The sequence below is a fragment of the Drosophila willistoni genome, unplaced genomic scaffold, assembly GCF_018902025.1.
Source record: "Drosophila willistoni isolate 14030-0811.24 unplaced genomic scaffold, UCI_dwil_1.1 Seg171, whole genome shotgun sequence".
NCBI classification, from domain to species: Eukaryota; Metazoa; Arthropoda; class Insecta; order Diptera; family Drosophilidae; genus Drosophila; species Drosophila willistoni.
In genome coordinates this window covers 1328309-1355336 of record NW_025814133.1, presented here as the reverse complement: position 1 = coordinate 1355336, position 27028 = coordinate 1328309, and the positions used below count along the sequence as shown (strand labels likewise).

Genomic DNA, 27028 nt, shown 5'->3' with positions numbered 1-27028 from the left:
TTGCATTTCCCATCAACTAAGCTAAATCCATGAATGGATTCTACAGTAAAAGGGGAGTCTGCTGGCAAACTTTTCAGTTCTAGTTATTTATTTTTGAAGCTCCTGTATCAGCAAACGAACTGTTTTCCGTTTTTTCTATATACTGGAGCAGGGATTGTCCCCTAAAAATTTACGTTGTCATAATCAAGCAAGTCGTCTTTACAATCACCAGTTTCAATTTCGGATTCCTTATAATACTGTTCTCACTTGACCTGGTTGAATCATCTTGACCCAAATGATTCACCCTTTGGTGTTTTTGATTTGAGTAACAAGTGTTACCACTATTTGCCCACTTGTTGGTAAAATTTTGGGGCTAGTAAGTATTTTGCGGAAAGGCAGCTGTTGCCGAAATTCGGGCATGTACATAAACTTTGTACCACTGTAGCACAAAACGGAACTCTGTCCAAACAATCAGAATGACGCTCTTTAAAAACTTCAAAACTCTCTCTCTCTCTCATCTTACTATTGCGGTACTTTATTATACCTATATAAGTAGACACATAAGCCCGAAAAATACGCAGCTGCATTGATCTAAGTACATACATAAGAACCGCGTGTTCAGTTGTTTTTTCGTAGCCAAGAGGCCAAGACTAGAGTAAGTGAAATGAGATTGTAAAATTATTAGTTATAAGAAATTTGTAAAATATCCTGAAATTACTTACAGAATTAAAAAGGTTACCGCTTACCGCGGACCTTACGCTGACCTCACTTGAGAATTAAATGTATTAAATTCTATTTCAAAGGCACTGGCGGAGCTAGATTAACTAGTCGAACGAGCAACAGCAGCATTGTTTGTTTAATTTGGGTTCCATATGTTTTGATTTTCGTGACTATATATTTTCGTGCCCTTTATTTGAGGCTTCTGTTCAGCATTAGTTGCTTTCTCCTCTAGACTTTTTCATAGCTATTTGCAAATGTATAGCGTTCTTGGTTATACTCTACCTCCTAAGGTAATGATAAGGCCGATGGTAAATCCCTAGGGCGAGACGCAAACAAAACATCTCTGGATATTTTCCTAGTGCCTGATATGAAAACAGATAGTGCGTTCGCTCTATATTTATCATTTATGGAATTTGCTAATGATGTCTCATGGGTCATGGTGGTCTTGTTTGTGAGTAAGGCTAATTTTTTTTCAACCTCTTCATAATATTCTTCTAAAGACAAGCTTCCCTGAGTAAGCATGGCCATCTCGCGTTCAAGGAGGTATATAGATCTTTTGTCCGCGTATGTAAAATCTAATCTGTCAATAATTGCATTAAAATTCAATACAGTATTGAACGACGCCAATACATTATCTGCTGAGCCCTTTATTTGGTTTCTGATGATCGTTACAACTTGATAGATAGTGTTTTGAACTTCCGTCATTTGGTTTAAAAATTTTATATGCGACATGCGCAGCTTTCCGCCATGCCACATATGTCTCTTGTTTACCCTCAAAGTCTGGCAGGGACTTTACGACAGCTAAATATTCTTCACACTTTCTACTTCCCTGTATGTATGCTTCTACTGCGGGAACTTGTACTCTAATATTTTCCATTTCATTTGTGATATTTGATATTTTGTTTTCTAACTCTATTTTCTGTGCCGCTAACGCACTGGTTACGGCGGTTAGAATTTGTTGTAATTGTTTTGGATCCATTTTATTTATTGTTGTTTCCTGAATTAAATTGCTAAATAAATCGATAATATGGGCCTGAACTACTTGGCCTTAACTTTTCAAATGATTGACACAATAAGTCAACCTCCGAATCACTCATAGGCACAGAACTCTTTTATTAATTTTTTATAAAATCGGAAAGAAAATTTCACTCTTGTAACTTTTTTTATTTGCAATATCACTTTTTTTCAAAATGGTTTAAATTTTCCCAAAAATTTTTGTATTTTGTCTTTCAAGTAACGATAATAAATGGTAAATAGCAAATGGGCACTCTACTTACATTATTTCTTAACAAATTCCTATTCGTGATTTGCCGCCGGCAAGTCTTCTGGTCTTCTTTTTTTCGTTTTAGTTGTGGTCTTTCATCACCGCTGCCGTCACCAGCCCGATGACGTGTCTTTTGTTGTTTATTTTATTTCAGTCTCCGCTATATTTTTTTAAAAAAAGATAGTTCTTTCCCTTTTTTTCTAATTTTTCTTCACAGGATGTTGTTGATATTGTTTTTTTTTTTTTTTTGTATGGAGATGAAAATTTCCTTTAGATTTAGATGATCTTACGTTTTTGTTTTTAGCACTTTGCAGAATTATTATTGTTCGTTTATTATAATCGTGTTTACGATGTAATTTCCTTAGTACTTCGCAGAATTAAACACTGCCCAATTAGAACTTTAAAAACTTTTTAATTTGTTCTTTTTTAGAATTTCGATTCATTTTATACCACTGTTGGGCGACAATTAGGATAATTCATGGTATTATTTATTGATTGTAAACATTAATGTTCATTAATTATTTTTCTTTATTGGAAGCCACAGTTTTGTGTGCCTGGAATTCTGATTAAGACTTAAACTTAAGCTAAAGACAAATATACTTTCTGCCTAGCCTGGAGTGTTTACATAACTGCAACAAACAAAAACAAAAAATATGGATAGAGGAGAATTAATTCTCAAACTCCGTAAATTAAGGAATCTTTTAACAAATCCTTTAAATGCATGATAATAAGGAAAGAATAAATAAAACGAGTTTATCGAGAATATCAAAATTATTGATCAAGTTACGTTCAAATTTGATAACAATCAAATTAAAGTATCAATTGGATATATTTATACCGACAATCCTGAATACACCCATAGTAACAGACCCCAGGAAAGAACAGGAAGCGGTAAACGGACAAGACATAGATATAGAGGATGATGAAGACTCTGAATCAGATGATGGTACAGACATAAAAGAAGGTGATCTAAACGATCTAACCATCCCTGCACCATTAACATTGTCGGAAGAAGATAATGAAATAGAAATGAGGAAGAGCTGTACTCAAATTTAATCATCATTGAAACAAAAATACATATGATGGATGACGAAATTGCCCAAAGGGCCTACATTAAGGACATTTCGAATGCCATCCAGAATTCAATGGACAAAAGTTACACCTTCAAAGATTCATAAGAGCTTTGAAGTTGGTAGAGAAGAGATAGCTGTTGAAGTCATAAAGTCAAAAATTGTTGGCTCAACGCTATATAATGTCCAAGACTTAACCACCATTGACGCAATCATAAAGAAATTGCAAGAAACTATAGTCGGTTTAGTTAAAGCAAAACTCCGATGTTGTTAAAGCAAAACTGTCAAAAGTAATCCAGAAAGTAAAAACAGCGGATAAATTTACCTCGGAAATTGACAATTTACGGAAGCTCTTAGAGGCTTCGTACATTGACGAGGGCCTATCAGCTGATCATGCTGATATATTCTGCACTAAAGAAGTTGTCAACACAATGGTTAAATATTGTGAGCATGGCAGACTAAAAACAATCCTTGAGGATGGAAATTTCAATTGGTTTGATTGATGAATGAAGCCGTCACAAAGTACTGTAGTGACCGGATTTTTTTTTTTTTTTTTAAATCTACCGCGCTTTCATGAAGAGCAAATAACAGAACGGTTACACAGATATGATCATGGTCAACTTAATTGCAGGGTTGAGTTTTAGCTTTGAGTACAGTTAACTGATGCAGGCGCATCGCCCAATGAAAAGACGCCACGTCGCAACATGTGGGAAAAGACCCGTTAGAAAGCTCTGTCCGCAAATTCTTTGGCATAAGACGCGTGCTTAAGCTCAAATTTATTCTATTCTGTTCTGCCGAAGCGATAAGTTGCATAAATTATATAGTGATTTTTACTTAAAGAAATTTCAAGTCGTAATACCACGTGGTGGTGGACAATCCAAAAAAATAAAAAGTTAATTACCAGGCTATCTAGCCAGTATCGGTGCAAAAGTTGAAGACCAGTACAGTGTGAAACCTAACCGTTCGGTTAGTTTGTTAAAAGTGAAAGAGTCAAAAGGTGATATTTTTTTTTGTATAATTATGTGAGGTTATGATTCCCTGACCCGGTAAACTAAATTCATGTTTTCACAGTCCCAGCCGTAACAAGGTGCCGAATATCCGTACTAGCGCTAAGAGTAAGCCTAGGCCTCGGAATTTCGTGGATGAAGCTTCCAAATTTGAGGGCGACGAACGCACCATGGTTCACATACGGTGACGTAAGGCGCTGAAGGAAGGCCGTAAATTAGACAAAAACATAAAATCCTCATACACCGTCTTGAGAGGGAGCTGTCTAGGCTGCTAAAAATTATTCGTTGTCATATAATCACGTAAATACCCTACCTCGCACATGTCGCTCGTAGTCCGAACAAAAATTTAATAATCGCCTAAGTAAATAGACCCCAAGGTGGTTAAGGAGAGTGTTAAATTGAGTCAGTATCTCTCATAATCTATAAAGATTCGCACTTTGTCATTCGATTGGAATCAATCATAACCTAACGTTTCTTAAGCAACGGACTTAAACCGAACAATTTAAGTATATAGTAAGTATATATATAGTATTTAAGTAATCTCTAGTTAAGAATCCTACTTTAATTGTTTGTTCTAATGGAGCGATAAGCGTATGGTAACCTATGGAGTATATTTCATTGTCATTTAAATAATTAATCTAAAATTTTTTTTTAAAAAAACCACACCACAGCCAATTCAACGTCATCTTGGGCCCAACGATTGCAACGAAAAACTGTGAAGTAAGCCAAAGTCGTGAGTAAAGTGTTAATCCTTTAAAATTTATATATATATATATTATATTTGGAATATCTCCATACGGTTGGATCTAGCACATCCTTTTCTTTCTTTTATATTTAAGATGTTAGTAATTTAAGTCACTTTTGGATTTGAAAGAATGAAGTCAAAAAAAATATGAAATTTTGCCAAACTTGTTAGAAAATAAGTCAAGAAAACCCCAAGTTATGTTCGAAACCGAAATAATGGATTGAGTTACTCTAATATGGTCTGTCAAGTATCCTTGCTGAACTTTCATAAGATGTCATAAAAGAAATAAATTTACATTGTTTTGGGACAACCTTTGAATTAGAACAGTTGTCATGGTCGGGTGGGTAAAGAAGAGAGACTCATCACATCTAAGTTCTCTCCCATTCTTTATTTAGATTCATGTTTGTCTTCTTTCTTCAGGTCATGGTGAATTGGCACCTTAGCAATAGTAATAATAGTAACATCACCTTTAACTTTTAGTAGTTAGTTTAGTTTTCTTAACGCGCATTAAATTTATTAATGATAGTGAGTGTGAAAAGGGGAGAAAGAACCCCGACCAATCCGACGAGCTAGACCCGAGCATAGCAAGAATGCGCATCCTCGAACCTGATCACACTGATGGTTTAATCATTTTGTCAATTCAACAACTAATGAGCGCAACGAAGCATAACGCATTCGGAGGATCCTGCTCATGTTAAAGACTTATCCCCAACCTTAGTGCCTATACTTCTGAATCGAAGTTCCTGTAAAAAGGACTATGTCCACTAACCCCTCGGGACTTTTAGATGTTAACTAGGTTGAGTTAGAACTATGAACCATAACCCTTTCTGGTCACTACATATATTAATAATTGGCGCCCAACGTGGGGCCCGAACAACAAATCCATAAACAAACCACTTTTCAAACATTTGAGGAAAATTCTCAAATGATGGGTCGTCCCACAAAGCTCGAATAGTCCATCCATACTTACAAATTTTGAAACACCTAAAGTTCCATTTGATTACAAGTTATTGTGCATATTCTAGAAAGTATTTTGGTATCGCGCACGAGTACGATCTTTGGAAATGCGATTGCAATTTCAGAATGAGGATTGGTCGACCAAGTGAGTTTCGTGATAGCCTAGCCTTAGATACATATTTCAGGAAATGCTATGGTAGTAAAAATTTGGTTTAGATAGGCATGGAGGATTTATTTTGGAATTACTATGTTCTGGAGAGTTTCGGATATAGTCCAGTCATTCAAGCTTGTCCACTTTCAAATCGGCAATACGCATATTAGATACAGTAAGACCAAAGAAGAAAACAAACATTTAGATCCAGATAAAGATTAGACATCTGTGAACAAGTTGAGCAAGAGGAAAGGCAGACCTTAGTGATATTGAGAAAAGTTTTTTTTATAAAAAAAATTATTGGAACATACACATTTAAAATGTTTCGTAGTAATGAAAATATAGCCCAGCCGGCAATAGAAGATCCATTTTGCGGTATATGTAATGAAGTAATGAATGCGACGGATCTGATAGCAAACGCACCATGTATTTATTTATTTATTTATTTATTTATTTATTTACGTCAACTAACACAGCAGTCGACGAAAAAGCTTAAGCTAAAGACAGATAGTAATTAAATAAAGAAGGTAGCTTAGCTTTATACACAACTAAACATCCCCGGCCCGGTGGAGGTGTTTTATTTGCACAAGGTGCCAGCTATGCCCCGATTCACAGCCAATGTGGCCAGGGATGAGTTGCAGCCAATCCAAGTCCAGAATATTTTCATTGGTTTCGCTGTAGATGATTAAAAAGTATAGCGCGAAGAGAAGTGACAGAAAGATGAGGAGAGATAAGGTGAGAAAGGTTGTTAAAAGATTGGCAAAGAACACGAAGAGGTTCGTGAAGAGAGTAGTTAGTCAGACATCTACTAAGGTGAATAGGAAAAAAGTTTCTGGTCCGACGTGAGGGAACACAAAAATACAGCGTATCTAGTAAATTGGTAGAAATGACTTCGCCGTTGACTAGTTTATGGAGAAAGAGAATGCCAAAAACAAGCCTACGGTTATAAAGTGAAGGAAGATTAATAAGAAGAAGTCTATCAGAATAAGAAGGTAGGCGAAGACCCGGGTCCCAATTTAGACCGCGTAGCGCAAACTTTAGGAATTGCTTCTGTACCGATTCAATACTACGCTGGTGAACATCATATTGCGGGTTCCACACTGGCGAGCAATATTCTAGAGTAGGGCGAACTAACGAAGTGTATAAAACCTTTGTTACATAGGGATCATCAAATTCTTTGGCCCAACGTTTAATGAAGCCGAGAAGGCAGCTTGCTCTGTTGACAATTGAAGAAATATGAACATTAAATGAAAGTTTAGGGTCAAACATAACGCCTAAGTCTTTGAATGATGGAACACAATCTAACAGAACAGACTTAATAGAGTAATGAGCTAGGAGCGGAGACAAACGACTGAAAGTCATAAAAGAACACTTAGAGGCATTAAGGTGTAATTTATTAACGTGGCACCAATCACAGAACGCATCGAGATCTGATTGCAAGTACTGTTGGAAAGAAGGATCATTATAGGAATAACAAATCTTGACGTCATCCGCAAACATGAGCACGCGTGAATGCGCCAAGGCCAAAGGCAAATCATTTATAAACAATGTAAATAATAGTGGGCCCAGATGACTGCCTTGGGGTACACCTGACGTAACTCGAACAGTTTTAGATATCGAGGAACGAAAAGACACCTTTTGGGTTCTGCCAATAAGATACGACTTTAACCAACCCAATAATTTTGGTGAAAAACCCATGATGTTAAGTTTCGCGAGAAGCAAAGAATGATCAACCGTATCAAAAGCCTTACTGAAGTCAGTATAAATAACATCAGTTTGACACTTTTTACGGAAGCCATGGTGTACAAGGGTAGTCAATTCTAAAAGGTTGGTAAGCGACGAACGACCTTTCATGAAACCATGCTGACAAGGAGAAATAGTGGATCTGGATAGATGTTGAAGAGAAGACGTAATAATTTTCTCAAACAGTTTAGGTATTGCCGAAAGTTTGGCAATGCCACGGTAGTTGGAAACATCCGATTTGCTACCCTTTTTAAAAAGCGGAATAATAAATGACTCCTTCCAAATATCAGGAAATCTACAAGTCTCACTCGATATAAAGAATAACCGAGCTAAAGGCTTAGATAGGGAAATAGAACACATTTTAAGGATGCAACTAGGTATATCATCAGGCCCGGGAACGAAGGAAGACTTCATAGATGACAAGCTAGAGAGGATACAGTCTTCAGTAATACTGGGAAAAAACATACAATTTAAATGTGGGATTGAAAAGGGATAGGGTGTGGGATCCGAAACAGTAGTAGAATATGTCGACTGAAAAAATTTAGCAAACAGATCTGCAATATCTAAATCATTATTAGCAGACTGGTCGTTAAGTCTGAAGGTGGAAGGTAGGACATTAGAGCGTCTTTTGGAATTGACAAAGTTGTAAAATCTTTTGGGGTTATTATAAAATTCAGCCTTACAGCGAACGAGATAATTGTTGTAGCATTGAGTATTTAAGAGACAAAATTGAGATTTGGCTATACAATAATTTGCATAGTCAAGTCGCGAACCAGTTTTTTTAAATCTTTTAAAATATCTCGATTTAATGTTACGAAGATTAGAGAGCCTACGTGTGAACCAGACTGGCGAGCTGGAGACGGTAGAGACATTCACATAAGGAACGCATTTATCAATTAGAGAATTAAGAGCAGAATAGAAAAACTTCACTGCACAATCTATATCGCAGCACTCAAATAGAAACGACCAATCAAAAGAGAAAATAAGGCTGTTAAGAAGATTGAAATTTGTTTTACGAAAACATCTACGACGAGAATTTGAGATGTTTTTAAATAAATTAGTAACGGAATTGTAAGAAATAGTAACTTCAATGGTAGGATGATAAGGATCTTCAGGTTTCACTAGTGGCTGTGTTTGCGATACAGCACTAACAGTGGGATCAGAGACAAAAACAAGATCAAGGATTCTTTTAGAACAGTTAAGGAAAGAATTCAACTGATATAGTGGACAATCAAGTAGGCTATCAAGAAAAAGTTGAGATGAAGGAATTAAGAAAGATAGATTATCATCAACAAGCCAAGAAATATTAGGCAAGTTAAAATCACCTAAAACTATAAGAACATCCCGATCTTTAAGACGACCAAAAATAGTTCGTAAAGCATCAGCATGGTGCACGTAGATCATGGTATCAGAAGCTGGAGGAATATAAGAACAAGAGATATATAGGCTAAAGTTAGAACATGTAACTTCGACGCAAATAAACTCAACACCTAAGGGGAGATCAATCGGCACCACACTTGAAGACAGATTCGAGTTTACAGCAATGAGTACTCCACCGCCACGACGACCAACACGATCAAGCCTATAAGAAATAAAATTATTAGAAAGAATTTCATTATCTAGAACAGAGGAGTTAAGCCAAGTTTCAGAGAAAGCTAATATGTCAGCTGAAAAGGTTTGGCTATCACAGAAAAGGTTCGACAGCTTGGTAAGAAGTCCTCTTACATTTTGATAATGAATGCAAAGACTAGATGTTATTAGTTTTTTGAAGCAGAAGATAAAGTAGGAAGGTGGACAGGCAACGGACGAGAGCGCTTATTGGGCGCAAACTCGTGTACAACTAGGCCCTCTGGCCAAAAATTAGGGTCAACCATAGCTGAGAAGTACTCATTTGGTACTGTAATTTTAAAAGAGGAGATTTCGCGAGGCCTAGAAAACTTAAACTTTTGAATTAAAACCTTAGCAGGGCAAATATTACCAATGTAAGCTGCCACAGACGACTCAGAAGTATCTGGAGCAAGCCTAGAAATAAATAATTGTTTGCGATGGGGCACTACAGTTAGTGGAGGAGGAGGAGCATTGGGATCCGCAAGTGATTGAGAGCCGGCATGATCCTGTGATTGATCAGAGTTCCCGTGAGGGATAGATTGAGGTACACCAGGGCTTGTAATGGGTACTTCAATCTGAAAAGAAGAGCATAAAGAGGGACAAGAAGATGGTGTAGGCGAAAGTAAAATCGGAGAAGAAGTAATAGAGAGAGCTGTCGACTGCTTACGAGGCAACTCAAGGGTACATATCTTGTGCAATTTCTCAGAAGGTGGAACAAATTTGAATTGCGACAATAATTGAACGCTAGAGTCACACTCGTTTGACAGCTGTTTGGCCAGTTTGTTTAAAGAAAGAAACCTTAAACGAAGATCCCTATACATACGGCTAAAATCAAGCTGCTGGCTGGCACAAGATGGGCAAGTCCATCGCATTAAGCCAAGCTCAGGCTTAGACACAGACAAACCAGAAAATTTGTCATAGTCGCGGCCATTGAGGCCAGCACATTTTAAGTGAATAAGATTATCGCAGAGCCAACAAGATATTGCTCTATACTGATCATCAAAACGATCAGAATGTTTGCAATTAGGTAGACAACAAGCCATTGAAAAGCCGAAAGAAAGGCAAAAAAATTATATATATATAAGAATATATAGAAAAATTAAATTCACAGCACAAAGATAATTATTGATAAATAATCAACAATTACAAATAAAACAAAGAGACAGCTAGAGTGCACAGCACAACAGAGAGTGCAAGAACAGTTATAAGCCGAGCTTTGAGAGGCGGCCTTACAAAAGTGATTACGCGGGAGAGAAGCTAAGCACAAGCACAAAGCAGAGAGAACAACAAAGCCACTAGCACTGATGGTATGATGGGGGCGATGAGGGGAGCAACTGCAGAAGCAATGACGAAAGAGAAAAAAAAAGAAAAAAAAAAATATGTAATTGCACCAAACACTAATCACGAAAAAGAAAAAACTGTTTAAACTGATTAATTTGGCGAATTATGGAAATAAAACACAAGGGAGTCAAGCGAACAACACCAGCGGAAGTGTAAACAAATTAAGCACAATTAAAAATTGAGAAAAAACAATAAATATTAATAAAAACTCAGGAGCTATGCAAAAACACGACCGTCACGTCAGAGAGCAGAAAGCTTATGTAGACACAGATTTCACAAGGAATGTCTTCTGGAGCATCTGAAGACAACTGCAGCCTGTCCGACATGTGCGACTAGTTGTATTCCCGTACAACTAACATTTTCCAACAACACATTAGCAGCAGAATTAAATTCACTAGCGTTAGGATCAGCAAGTGTTAATACTTCTAACGAAAATGTAAGGAAATCAGCTACAAAACCCTACAGAGGCAAAGGCAGACCTAAATACGGCAGCAAACCCGGAGTTAATACTAGATCGCAACAAAAGCAAGTAGAGAGTAGACTTGATGCTTTCAATGCAAATTCGCAGGTCGAAATAACGAATTATATCAATTCGGCTATTGACAGTCAGCAAGTAAAGATAGTGCAAGATTTGTCCAATATATTAAGTCAGAATATTGAGGCTTCCATACAAAAGCATCTAGCTTCACTTCAACTTAGCCAACAACAAGCAATCAGACAAAGCCCTAATAGAGAAGAATCAGAAACCTTCCAAAGACCAAGAGTAGACCTAGACAATTCAGGAACGAGCAGAGATCAACTCAGATCACTTAGTTGCATTTCCCCTGGAAAAGCGTCTAGCATTATCCAGACGTGGCGAATTAAATTCGATGGTACAAAGCAGGGTATGAGAATGGAAGATTTCATCTACCGAGTACGATCACTGACACGACAAAATTTAAACAACGACTATCAACTGTTATGTGATCATTTATATTTATTATTTACGGGTAAAGCCAGCGATTGGTACTGGAAATTTCATAGTAACCATAGTAACCATAGCAACCTTACCTGGGAAAAATTTTGTGTCGAATTTCGTAAACGATTTGAAGATGTAGAGACAGACTTAGATATTTGGGAAAAGATTAGGAAACGACGTCAAGGGGAAAACGAAGTTTTTGACGACTACCAGTATGCCATTGAAGACTTAAGCGATAGACTTCAACAAGGCATGTCAGAAGAACAGTTGGTAGCACTCTTAATTATAAATGCTAAATCCAGTCTTCATCATGAGTTACTACATCTGGAAATCACAAACAGGTCACAGTTACGAGAAGAGGTACGCAAGCACAAACAGTTTTATATACGTTATCGAATTGACTGAAACCTATGAAAAGTTAGACCAAACAATTGATAAAGAATCATGTGAGGAAGTTCTTGCTATAACAGCAAACCCAACTAGTCCAAAGTGTTGGAATTGCGACCAATATGGTCACCGTTTCGATGACTGCTTAGAACAGCGTAGTATCTTTTGCTACGGGTGTGGCGCTAAAGATGTATTTAAGCCGCGATGCCCAAAATGCAATCCAACGGGAAACCGAACATCGGGTGTGTTTCCCAAACATCACAAAACACACCCGTAAAACCCGTCGAATATAGTTTTCAAATGGTAAATAGAGCCCAGGAAACACAAACAAAATCTATTCTAAGTAAAACAGAACCCTATCATGTTCGGTTGCAAAACTACAATAAGGTACGCGAAAGAATATTTGGAGGAATACATTATGTAAATTATATTAAAAAGCCCAGACGTTCAACTATACGGTTAAGAAAATTTTGGAAAGCGATTCGCGCTAGCCACCATAAGATCGTTTCAACCATCTTTACTCCGTTTGACGATCGATTATATACGGAAATCACCATAGAAGACAGAAAATATAAAGCTTTGCTAGACTCAGGAGCAAACATTAGCTGTGTAGGCGGAATGGCTGCCAAAGAATTGTTAGAAACCGGTAATTATAAAAAGTGCTCAGATAGAATCCATACGGCGAATGGAACACCAAGTAGAGTCGTAGGTAGACTTGAAACCAAAATTAAGTACAGACAAGTCATTAAGACGGTAGAGTTATTCATTATTCCAGAACTTAAACAAGACGTTTACCTGGGAATTGATTTCTTTAGGAAGTTTGGTCTACTAGACCTTATCGCTTCACCTCTAGAAGTTACAGAATTGGATGTAGGATCAGATTACTCAGAAGAACTACCGAAGTATCAAAATTTATCACCAGAGCAACAGAAACGACTAAATGTAATAATAGGAAACTATCCATCATTCGAATTGGAAGGACTTGGCCGCACTAAGCTAATAGAACATACAATCGATGTCGGTTCAGCAGTCCCCATAAAACAACGAACTTCGCCCGTGTCGCCCGCTAAAGAAAATCTTATGTTTCCTGAAGTAGATATGATGTTAGCCCTAGATGTTATTGAAGAATCGAACAGTCCCTGGAGCAGTAACTGCGTCCTAGTTCAGAAAGGAAGTAAAAAAAGATTGTGTTTAGATTCGCGTGAGGTTAATCGAGTGACCAGAAAAGACGCTTACCCTTTACCGCATATCGACGGTATTTTAAGTCGTCTTTCCGCAGCACAGTATATCACTGGTTTAGATATGAAACATGCATACTGGCAAATTCCTCTTGATGAGAAATCACGTCAATATACTGCATTTTCTATTCCAAATCGACCGTTGTACCAATATAAGATGATGCCTTTTGGTCTTTGTAATGCCGCTCAAACTCTTTGTCGTTTAATGGACAAAGTCATACCACCTCAGTTGCGTAACCAAGTTTTTGTATACCTCGACGATCTTTTGATCATGTCTGATACTTTCGATTCACACTTACTTTTACTTCAAGAAATAGCATTATGTTTGCGTAAAGCTAATCTTACCATCAACATAAGCAAATCTAAATTTTGTATGCGTGAGATAATATATCTCGGTTTTATTATTCGTGAAGGACAATTAATGACAGACACGGACAAGATAAAAGCCATTAAAGAATTTCCAACTCCGACTACAGTAAAGCAGTTAAGACGATTTTTAGGATTATCCGGCTGGTATCGTCGATTCGTCGAAAATTACGCTACCATTTCCTTCCCTCTTACGGAATTATTGAAGTCTAGGGGTCCCTTAAAGTGGAACGATTCCGCTTCCTTAGCTTTCGAAGACTTGAAAACTCGTCTAACCACTGCACCAAGACTCCAGACTTTTCAAAACAATTTATTTTACTATGCGACGCAAGCACTGTTGGCATCGGGTGCGTTTTAGCCCAGGAACGCGATGGAGTCGAGTTACCCATCTCTTATATGTCCGAAAAATTATCAAAAGCCCAGCGGAATTACTCAGTAACTGAACTAGAATGTTTAGCGGTGATCAAGGGTATTAAAAAATTCCGTCCATATATCGAAGGACAAGATTTTGTAGTTATCACAGATCACGCTTCACTTCAATGGTTAATGCGCCAGAAAGACCTATCAGGTAGACTCGCAAGATGGTCAATGAAGTTGCAATCCTTTTCTTGCAAAATAATACACAGGCGAGGCCCGGAAAATGTAGTCGCTGACGCGCTATCTAGACAAAACGAGTTAGAGGTATCTGAACTTGAAATGAGTACTTCTATTGTAGATATACAATCGGTACATTTCAAATCAGTAGAATATCTAGAACTGATTGAACATGTTCAAAGTAACCAAGCTAAATTCCCTGATTTAAAGGTTATAGAAGGATTCGTTTATAAAAGAACTGTTTTTAACAATGTCGTAGAGTCTCGAGAAGATACATCATGGAAACTGTGGATTCCATCTGCCCTAGTACCAGAAGTCTTGCAACAGGCCCATGATTTACCAAGTTCAGCTCATTGTGGAATGGCGAAAATGGTAGAAAAACTAAAACGATATTTATTTTGGCCACAAATGGTGAGCCAAATAAGAGCTTATATTTCCAATTGTGATATTTGTCGTTCAACGAAGCGTCCAAATATTATGCTAAAACCCCCTATGGGAAAACCTTTAGTTTCTGAACGTCCGTTTCAAAAACTTTATTTAGATCTCCTCGGCCCATATCCTAGAACTAAGAGTGGAAACATCGGACTCATCGTAATCGTCGACCATAACACGAAGTTTCATTTTTTGATTCCCATTAAGAAATTTACTGCGCCAAGGATTTGTGAATTTTTGGAAAGAACCATATTTTACACTTTTGGCGTGCCCGAAGTCATTCTTACCGACAACGGATCCCAATTCAAATCAAGTTATTTCGAAGCTTTCTTAACTAGTTTTGGTGTATCTTAACTAGCTGTGGTGTAGTGACCGGATTTTTTTTTTTTTTTTTAAATCTACCGCGCTTTCATGAAGAGCAAATAACAGAACGGTTACACAGATATGATCATGGTCAACTTAATTGCAAGGTCGAGTTTTAGCTTTGAGTACAGTTAACTGATGCAGGCGCATCGCCCAATGAAAAGACGCCACGTCGCAACATGTGGGAAAAGACCCGTTAGAAAGCTCTGTCCGCAAATTCTTTGGCATAAGACGCGTGCTTAAGCTCAAATTTATTCTATTCTGTTCTGACGAAGCGATAAGTTGCATAAATTATATAGTGATTTTTACTTAAAGAAATTTCAAGTCGTAATACCACGTGGTGGTGGACAATCCAAAAAAATAAAAAGTTAATTACCAGGCTATCTAGCCAGTATCGGTGCAAAAGTTGAAGACCAGTACAGTGTGAAACCTAACCGTTCGGTTAGTTTGTTAAAAGTGAAAGAGTCAAAAGGTGATATTTTTTTTTGTATAATTATGTGAGGTTATGATTCCCTGACCCGGTAAACTAAATTCATGTTTTCACTGTCCCAGCCGTAACAAGGTGCCGAATATCCGTACTAGCGCTAAGAGTAAGCCTAGGCCTCGGAATTTCGTGGATGAAGCTTCCAAATTTGAGGGCGACGAACGCACCATGGTTCACATACGGTGACGTAAGGCGCTGAAGGAAGGCCGTAAATTAGACAAAAACATAAAATCCTCATACACCGTCTTGAGAGGGAGCTGTCTAGGCTGCTAAAAATTATTCGTTGTCATATAATCACGTAAATACCCTACCTCGCACATGTCGCTCGTAGTCCGAACAAAAATATAATAATCGCCTAAGTAAATAAACCCCAAGGTGGTTAAGGAGAGTGTTAAATTGAGTCAGTATCTCTCATAATCTATAAAGATTCGCACTTTGTCATTCGATTGGAATCAATCATAACCTAACGTTCCTTAAGCAACGGACTTAAACCGAACAATTTAAATTTAGTTCATTTTTTTTTTGCTCATTACGAGCTTTAACCTTTTTTTTTTATAGTATTTAAGTAATCTCTAGTTAAGAATCCTACTTTAATTGTTTGTTCTAATGGAGCGATAAGCGTATGGTAACCTATGGAGTATATTTCATTGTCATTTAAATAATTAATCTAAAATTTTTTTTTAAAAAAACCACACCACAGCCAATTCAACGTCATCTTGGGCCCAACGATTGCAACGAAAAACTGTGAAGTAAGCCAAAGTCGTGAGTAAAGTGTTAATCCTTTAAAATTTATATATATATATATTATATTTGGAATATCTCCATATGGTTGGATCTAGCACATCCTTTTCTTTCTTTTATATTTAAGATGTTAGTAATTTAAGTCACTTTTGGATTTGAAAGAATGAAGTCAAAAAAAATATGAAATTTTGCCAAACTTGTTAGAAAATAAGTCAAGAAAACCCCAAGTTATGTTCGAAACCGAAATAATGGATTGAGTTACTCTAATATGGTCTGTCAAGTATCCTTGCTGAACTTTCATAAGATGTCATAAAAGAAATAAAACTACATTGTTTTGGGACAACCTTTGAATTAGAACAGTTGTCATGGTCGGGTGGGTAAAGAAGAGAGACTCATCACATCTAAGTTCTCTCCCATTCTTTATTTAGATTCATGTTTGTCTTCTTTCTTCAGGTCATGGTGAATTGGCACCTTAGCAATAGTAATAATAGTAACATCACCTTTAACTTTTAGTAGTTAGTTTAGTTTTCTTAACGCGCATTAAATTTATTAATGATAGTGAGTGTGAAAAGGGGAGAAAGAACCCCGACCAATCCGACGAGCTAGACCCGAGCATAGCAAGAATGCGCATCCTCGAACCTGATCACACTGATGGTTTAATCATTTTGTCAATTCAACAACTAATGAGCGCAACGAAGCATAACGCTTTCGGAGGATCCTGCTCATGTTAAAGACTTATCCCCAACCTTAGTGCCTATACTTCTGAATCGAAGTTCCTGTAAAAAGGACTATGTCCACTAACCCCTCGGGACTTTTAGATGTTAACTAGGTTGAGTTAGAACTATGAACCATAACCCATTCTGGTCACTACAGTTCTTACAATGTAGTACTGAAATGACTGGAAAGCCAAACTCAGTGTTGTTTGCCCAGAGAGGCCGTGCTTATTATATAAATATTTACTGCGTTAGAGAATGGGCGCGGTTATTATAACAATTATAATAACAATTGCAATAACGGCCAGAATAATACCTATAACTCCAACAACAACAATAGAGGTAGTAACAGAAGCAACAACTGAAACAACAATAGAGGAAATAATATCCAAAATGGAGGTTACAACTCTAACGTTAGAATTACACAAACTACTTCTTCGGGAAACTCCCAAACACCTCCAGATACTCAGGGTTAGATAACAAAATATATACGGTTAACTTGAGTCTCAATAATTTCGTATCATTAAAAAACATTGCAACAAAAATAAATTAAACTTTTTTTGATTAGTACAGGTGCAGATATTTCAATTATAAAAGAAAATTCTCATGTCTTTCATGACATCCATATCAATAGAGTTATAGATATTCGAGGCATAAGACAAAGAGTAATATAATCCAAAGGATTAACCTCAATTGAACTCCAAACAGACAAATACATTATTCCATATAAACTTCAAATAATTCATACAGATTTCGCAATTCCCTGCGATGGATTAATAGAACCAGATTTCATGAAAAAATTTAGTTGCCAATTGTCTACCAGCAAGATCTCAAGTGATACGCAAAATAGAGTTGTCTTCAGCAGAAGAAAACATTTTAATTCCCAATCAGGAAATTAAACCGGGTATTTATGTCGCAAGACCGATTAACAGCCCAGAATGCTTTTGTCCGATTCCTAAATAAGCTACATGCCAAATAGTACGAATTAATAATTTTAAATTTGAATCACTTTCTAGCTACAAGGTAGTTCAAAAACCAAAAGACAGTAGAACAGAGTCTGTTATTAATGAATTGGAGAAAAATGTTCCAACATTGTTTAAAAAACAACTTGAAGAAGTATGCAGCCAGTAAAGCGATGTGTTCGGACTTGAAACCGAACCATTCACTACAAACAATTTTTATAAGCAACAATTGAGACTTAAAAATTATCGATGTCCGCATAGCCAAATAGAGGAAACCAGCATCAAGTTGGAAAGCTAATTGAACAAAATATTGTTGAACCGTCTGTTTCACCCTACAATAGCCCACTCTTATTAGTCCCAAAGAAATCTCTTCCGGGCTCTAAAGAAAAAAATCGCGATTAGCAATTAACTATCGGCAAATAAATGAAAAAATTGCTGTCCGATAAATTTTACCTCCCCAGAATTGATGATATTCTTGATCAATTGGGTCGAGATAAATATTTTTCGTGCCTTGATTTAATGTCAGGTTGCAACCAAATTGAACTTGAGAAAACTCAAGAAATATAACGAATATAGCAATGGTTCATATCGCTTTACGCGATTACCACTTGGTTTAAAAATAGCGCCTAGTTCAGAATGATGACAATAGCATTCTCAGTCCTTGAACCTTCGCAAGCTTGATGTTTTCAAACTATGTAGAATCTGAAATTACATCCAGAAAAATGTTCATTTTTTTATACACGAAGGGACGTTTTTAGGTCACAGGTTCACAGATAAAAGAATCTAACCAGGTGACAAAAAATTTGACGTCATCAATAAATATCCAGTCCCTACGGACGCAGACAGCGAAAGATTCGTTGAATTTTGCCATTACTAAAGACGTTTTATAAAAAACTTCGCCGAATATTCACGGCACATAACAAAATTATGTAAAAAGAAATGTCCCATTTGAATGGACAACAGAGTGTGAAAAAACATTCCAGTATCTAAAAAAGAAACTTGTTGAACCAAATTTATTACACCCAAATTTATTACCCAGATTTTAGAAAAGAATTTTGCATAATCACAGATGGAAGCAAACACGCATGTGGATCAACGCTGAAAATATGGCAAATTGGTTGGTTAGCGCAGTCTTCTCGACATGCGACGCTAGTATGAGAAGGACCTACGCAGGCCCCCACCGCCCGGTCTTCCGGTGGAATGGGACGATCTTCGGAGAGCGGCAATCCTGTTTCGCTGCAAGGCGGCGGTATCAGCGCGCCAGCAAGACCGGCGACCCCACTTGGCCCATCCTAAGGGAAACTTTCTGCGCGGCTAGGAAAGCACTCAAGAAGGCAATCCACTCGAGCAAGCGGAGCTGGTTCCTTGACCTATGCGACTCGGCGGAAAATGGCCCATGGGGCAGGGCATACAAAATCGTGGTCAAGCGCATTTATGCTTCGAAGCAGCGACCACCAACGGATCCAGAAATGCTTAAAGGCATTGTTGCAGAACTGTTCCCGCATACTGGAAGAGAAATAGTGAGTCGACGGATCAGCAGCAGTAGAGCCTATTGGGCTATTGGGCCTATCGCAGTAGAGCCTATTGGGCTGGAGGAGATACGTGCGGCAGCAAAGAGTCTGAAAAACGGCAAAGCACCCGGCACTGACGGAATCCCAAACTGCGCCATACAAATTGCGATGACAGAGAGACCAGAATTATTTGCTGAAGTGCCTGCAAGAGGGCTCTTTCCCTGCAAGGTGGAAGCTCCAGAAACTGGTGCTTCTCCCGAAGCCTGGCAAGCCTCCAAGCGACGTGTCTGCCTACAGGCCGATATGCCTTATCGACACTATGTGCAAGGTGTTAACTCAATCGTATGCTCAAGGCTGCAGCAGGCGGTTCAGGATGGTGGCGGACTCTCTACGAACCAATTCGGTTTCCGGAATGCCCTGTCCACCACAGACGCAATAGCCAGGGTTGTAGACACGGCCTCGCAGGCGATCAAGGGCTCGAGGTGGAAAGGCGGATCGAAGAAATATTCCCTCGTCGTCACGCTAGACGTAAAAAATGCTTTCAACACGGCGGACTGGGGGCGTATTCTGGATGCCCTTCAGTCGTTCAGCGTTCCTGCCTACCTGCGCGCCATCGTGTAGAGCTATTTCCACGGCAGGCGACTTGTGTATAGGTCAGATGCGGGCTGCGAATCGTACAATGTTTCGGCTGGAGTACCACAAGCCTCTGTCCTATGCCCAACATTATGGAATGCCATGTACGACGGCGTCCTGAGGCTGGCTGTGCCTGCAGGTTGCCAACTAATAGGATACGCAGACGACGTGGCCCTCATAGTGGTGAATAAGACCATCAGACAGGCCGAAGATGGGGCGAACTCTGCCATAGCGACCATCATGCGTTGGATGAGCTCCGTGGGCCTGAGCCTGGCAGCCCAAAAAACCGAAGCGGTGCTGATTAGTAGCCGAAAGATTGTAGAGACCGCCACAATCCTAATCGACGGAAACACGGTGCAATCAAAGCGTACGATTCGCTACCTCGGAGTATGGATCGACACCCGCCTCTGCTTTAGGGAGCACTTGGCGTATGTAAACGAAAAGCAGCCGCGAGCGTCCGTGCCCTCTCAAGGATCATGCCGAACACGAGGGGTCCCAAGCAGGAGTCCAGGAAGCTGATAATGACAGTCTGCAGGTCGATCATTTTATACGCGGCCCCAATCTGGGCACGCGCCATGAGCGTAGATAGCTATAGCAAAGGGGTCAGATCGTCGCACAGGCTAAGCGCGCTGCGAATCTGCTCGGGGTTTCGCACGGTATCATTGATTTCGCACGATGCACACTGGGCTGAATTGCCAAATAAGTGGCATAAAGTCGAATAACGCAGATATCGAGCTGAAACTTGGTATCTTTGATAAGAATAGTACTCTAAATATTGAAACAAAGTTTGAAGTTCAGTTGACCACGCCTACCCCAATAGACCATATAAGGCAGCAGTGCGTATACGTGATCACAAAGTAAAGTGTGACAACTACATATAAAGTACAACAATTTTAATATTTTCTAAGTATTAGTGATAGTAATATAATTTTATATATATATTGTTATTATTTATTTCCGTCAATTGGCCAAATATCCAGTTTGCAACAACGGCAGAGTTGCGGCCGCTGTCCATTCATACGCCAGCAGCGTTGAATGACAGAACTGAACATGATCTACAAGTTCAAAATACCGCCAGAGCCGCAAAAAGCCGCAAACAAGATTATTACTAACTTTTTATACACACTCTCTACTTTATTTTCACATACATTACATATGGCAGAAACACGCAGAAGGTTAGTTTTTACTCCACAGAAGACGAACACATATGTTTAGTTTTCTATCTTTTTGGACAATACAAAACCGTACACATATATAAAATATAATAAATTTGAACACCAAATTGTTTTGTTTTATCCATTCTACATACCTTGGCCACCAAAATCTATTTTTTACAGTATCTTATTTTTCTTTTGTGTAAATTTGCCAAGCGCTCAAAGTGAATAAAAATTTCCCGCCAATTTTGTCGCAGGCATCAGCTGACTAATCACCTGACTTTGAAGCTTGATCAGAATGACAGGGTTGCATGTTTGATAAAAGCGATCATCGATTTTTCTTATTTAGGGACTCTAGTTTGAATATACATAATTATAATTATTATTTGCTTCCACAAAATTTTCGACTTTAGATGGCTGATTTGGCAATTCAGCCCAGTGTGCGATGTATTGAACTGGAGGCAAACGTGGAAATATGCGCCGAAAACCTTGTGGATCTGATGATGGCGAGAAAGAGCATGTGGGAGGCGGTTAACAGTTTCGCCGCGTCAACAATCCGCGAGCTGCGCTTAGCCGAGCGTGGCAGGGCTGGACCTGGAGTGGCATAGGAGGGAGCAGCTATCCTGCGAAGCAATTCCCTCGAGGAAGTAACGCAGGATCCCGGCCACCCAAGTTGCCAAAGCAGTGTCTCCCCCATTTTCTTCCTTTTTCTGTTACCCATCCTTTTCCCTCATATTTATTCTTTACCCTATCTTTTGTCGTTAGCCCTATAACGTCTTTCATCTCTGTTCTATTTTGTAAAAACGCATGGGGATCAGTTTTAACTCAAAACTATAATGGACTCCATCTCCCAGTTGCATATGCATCAATTGCATTCACAAAGGTGAAAGCAATACAATTACTACAAAACAAGAATTAGCAGCAATGTATTTTGGGTAATGACAAATTTTCTGCCATATATATATTGCAAATATTTTACAGTTAGAACTGATCACAGACCTTTGACTTATTTATTTTCTATTGGAAACCCAAGTTTCAAATAAACTCTCATGCGACTCGAATTAGAAGAATTTGATTTTACTGTAGAGAGGGAAAGATAATTTTGTGGCAGACGCCTTGTCAAGGATAACAATATCCGATCTAATTGACATGAACAAAAAAGTCCTGAAAGTCACTACCAGGCACCAAAGTAGACAAAACAATTTCTGCGCAGAAAATAAACAAGAACTATTGCCAGAGCAAAGTTTTGAAAAAGCTTCTAAGCCCAACGTATACGAAGTCATCTCAAATGACGAGGTACGAAAAGTAGTGACCTTGCGAATAACAGATTCTACATGTTTATTAAAATATGGAAAAACAGTTGAAGCAAGAATTAATGTTAGCGATTTATACTGCAATGAATTTTTCGAATTAGGTCAGTTTTTTTAAAGGCTTGAATGGCGAGCCGGTGTATTTAAAATCAGCCAACTAAAAGTGCCGCCGAGCGAAATGAGCTTTGAATAAATTTCAATAGATACTTTCAAAAATATGGGCGATAAAAATTTAAAATCATTAGGAGGAGCGCTACTCAAGCCGGTGACCCAAATAAATAATGAACCAGAGGGCCGGGGCTAACTTCGACCGCGTCAAAGTTTGTATACCCTTGCAACTTTTTTTGTAACTCTTTCCTTACCTATAGCCCTCAAAATGGAAAAGCGTTTTTTCTAAAATGGCTAAAGTTTGCGAAAGAACGGCGTACAATCTTAGCATGGAAAAGATATTGACCAAAGTCACTGTTTTCCACCGATCGTTCCCATGGGAGCTATATGATATAGTCACCCGATCTCTATCAAATTTGGCACAGTCATTAACAGATATGTTAAACTAACAAATGTTTAATTTGAAAGCAATCGCGTCAAAAGTAACGAAGTTATTGACAAAAGTCACTGTTTCCGACCGATCATTCCTATGAGAGCTATATGATATAGTCACCCGATCTTGATCAAATTTGGCATAGTCGTTTATATGTGTAATAAACGCACCAATATTAAATTTCACGACAATAGCTCAGAAGTTATTGAGAAAAGTCACTGTTCGTGACTTTGCCATTTGCCATGGGAGCTATGTGATATAGTGATCCGATCCGGATAAATCCGAGATATACAAGCCCTGCAATATACACACCATGCAAAGCTCTGTAGCTTTAACGGTCTAGGAGGAGTTTGCGTTGATCCAGAAGGATGGACGGACGGACAGACGGAGCACGGACATGGCTATTTGAACTCGTCTCGTCGTACTGATCAAGAATATACATATATACTTTATATGGTCGGAGATGCTTCCTTCTATGCGTTGCACACTTCTGACCAAAATTAATATACCCTTTTTGGAAGGGTATAAAAAGAAGCTATATTGTCTACAATCCATGACGATCCAATTCAAGGACATCATTGAAGCATAAATAAATAAAGAGACAATATTATTGGAAAAACAACAAAAAGGAATACCTACACTACACACAATTGGTCCACTACCACGTTCGGAAAATGGGAATGAATATGCAATCACTTTAATATGTGACTTGACAAAGTATTTAGTAACAATTCCTGTTGCAAACAAAACTGCAACTGTCGCAAAAGCTATATTCGAATCTTTTATTCTGAAGTACCTTCCAATGAAGACGTTCATTACGGACATGGGAACAGAATATAAAAATTCCATTATAAATGACTAGACAAAATAACAATCTTCTTATATAGTACCATTTGAGGTCATTAGTATAGAAAACAATAATAATATAATTTTAAAGAATAAGAAAAATATGGAACAAAAAGTTCATAAAGATAGGTTAAAACCTTTTGTTTCGTAATTATCTTAATTTTCTCATAAGTACTTGATTATACATAAAATTCAATAAAATGAAAGAAAATAAAAGAAAGAATTTCTTTTTGTTTCTCTTTAAATATATCAACATTTTTACTAATTCAATAAGAAAAAAAATTTATAAAAATAATAATAAAACAATAACCTTTTATAATATATATATATCATCAAAACAAAAAAAAACCGTAGTTTTACACAATTAAATACATTTAAAAATAACTTCGTATAATTACGTTATTTTTCTAAAGTGGGGACATGTAGCATGTTCACCTATTGACATAAACATAAAATGTATAAAAAGATTACAAACATGTTGTAGCACTTAGTTACAATATTTGTAACTATAATATATAGAAATATACATTCTTAAAACATTAAAAGTACCATGCATTGGCCAATGTATAACTGGCCAATGTATAACTTGGCCAATGAATGCATGGGACTGGACAGCGCTGAGTCGACATATCCAACACGCGCGACGGCACTCTCACCAAGTGAACATGATACGTTCTCTCTCCCTTGCGGCCCGCTTATACATAAAAAATTATACAGAAACAATTATACATAAGCACACCGCTTCTCTGCGCCACTGGCAGCGTAGCTACGCGGTCTTAGCTGTACACATATATGTAAATAAATTATTTTACCCTGAATCCGACTCAATCAATGAAAAGTCTTGGAGTCTGAGGTTTTAAGTGACCATTTTCGTCAATTTACACAAACGATATATAGTTTAAGAAAAAATATATAGTTTAAGCGGCAGATACTTAATGTATGTTATAACATACAAATCAAAGAATAAATATTTTTGATCCGTTAAATTAATTTCTGACTTCTGTATACTTGAATTAATCTATAAATAACTATTCTTTCTTTCAGGTTGTATGCCCAATGTTTCGTACTTCACGCATCAGAAATACTTCAAAGGAATTGTAGGTTGCATGTCGGAAATTGTTTTGGCTGGCGAAATCAGGCTAAATTTTGATTCGAACACATTGGGGTCTATGCATAATGTGGAGACAGGACTACTATGAAGAGCGCAAAAAAAAACTTTTGATATCAAATTCATTGAATCAAGTACTCATCCAAACTTGGTTTTGTATAAAATATTGACATTTAAAGATGAAAATATTGCTTTAAAGATATTATAGAATTGCAAACATAGAACGTACATTACCTTTTTGGAAAAAAAAAAACAATATTACTTCAAAATCGGAAAGATTAAATGAAAAATAAGAAAATAAAATTGAAAACAACATTATGCGGATTGAAAAGTTTCAAATAAATTTAATATAAATTTAAAATATATGGGCATAATATATTAGAATATTAAAATCGACTAATCTTTCAAACTCAACCATGAAGGTTACTATGTATCTTTACTGCATATGGGCAACTCCGAAATCACTCACACGACAAAATAAATCAAAGAAAATCAAATATTTTTCAATTTATCAGTTAATACTTAGTTAATACATTAGTACTTCAGCTTTTAATGCAAACCAAAATAATAAAGGGATATTTATGAGGTGTTAACGACTAATAAACACTCTATTCATTTGATGTAACAGAAAAAACATACGAATTTATTTTCAAATTGTATTTGCTCATATACTTATGTTAATTTACATTCGACTTGTATGAATAGGCAGTTCGCGGTACTTTTATTTTCTTCTCAGTGTTGTACGAAGTGAAATGACTTCTCTTGATTCCAACGATATTCTTGGCTACTTCCCATTTTGAGTTCATTTTTATACCATACACCCATAGGGTGAAATGGTATATTAAAGTCGCCAAAATGTATGTAACAGGCAGAAGGAAGCATCTCCGACCCCACAAAGTATATATATTCTTGATCAGGATCAATACCCGAGTCGATCTAGCCATGTCCGTCTGTCCGTCCGTCCGTCCGTCTGTCCGTCTGTCCGTATGAACACCTAGATCTCGGAGACTGTAAGAGCTAGAGCCACCAAATTTGGTATGTAGACTCGTGTAGTATGTAGAGTGATCAAGTTTATTTCAAATTTTTGCTACGCCCCTTTTCGCCCCCGCAATTTAAAAAAAGCGTTTATCTCAAAAACTATTCTAGCTAGAGACACAATATTTGGTATGTATATTCGCTTAGTAAATGCACACATTTTGTATGTATAAAAATTTTGCCACGCCCTTTTCCGCCCCCGTAATTTGAAAAACTTAATTATCTCCCGTAGTTTTTTATTTTATGCAATCAAATCGGCATACTTAAATTTGATACTAATATCTAGGAAAATACCAAATTTGATCAAAATCGGACAAAAAACAGTCGAGTTATGCATATAAACGTTTTTCCATAAGGTGAGAGTTGGCCGTTGGCTGGTGGGGGCGCTAGGGTGCTCGTATGATTGAGTGAGCGAGATACTAAGATATGCTAGTAAAACGCAAGTGAAGATGCATTTGTTTAATAAAGTTGAAATATTTGCTTTACTGGTGTATGGTATACCTAAGTCGGCGAGACGACTTACTTACTTCATTGTTGATGTTTTCGTCGTCTGATTAAGAAAGACACAGGTTAACCAGTGGCTTATGTTGTTTCGTGCACATTCGTAAAAGGCAAAGGTATTGTGAAGACCATCCTCCGTAGTTTTTTATATCTGCCACACTCTTCTTTTAATAACTGCACCCACTCCACCAACTGTCCCGATGCTTTGTAATCCGACAGTTTTTGTTGTTCATTTTGTACATATTTTCTTCGGCGATATAGCTTTTCATTTTCACTTTTTCTAAATTTATATTTCGTTGCTCCATCTAAATTTTAATTAAAAAACGCTAACAATAACTATGCAAACTTAAATTTATATAAGGGTTTGCACTTATGGTAACTCACACAACAAACTTTCGTTATTAATAAAAACAAAAGTATTTGAAAAAATAATTATTTTATTTTATTTTTATGATTATTGATCCAATTTAACGTAAATAATAAATGTTCACCCATCTTTCTCGAAAAATTTACACGTTAAGACAACTTTTACTGTTTTTCGGTCACTCACACGACAAAAAAAAATT

General features: G+C 37.4%; 1 protein-coding gene across 1 annotated transcript in view; it reads left to right on the top strand.

The window, feature by feature from the left end:
- The window catches only part of LOC6652588 (pikachurin), a 568882-nt gene extending 543677 nt beyond the window's left edge, over positions 1-25205 (top strand). Inside the window, exon 15 of the mRNA XM_015176487.3 lies at positions 24863-25205. Within this exon, the coding sequence (XP_015031973.3) occupies positions 24863-25017 (155 nt within the window). The 3' untranslated portion in view covers positions 25018-25205. The remainder of the gene's footprint in view (positions 1-24862) is intronic.
- Positions 25206-27028: the final 1823 nt, after the last annotated feature.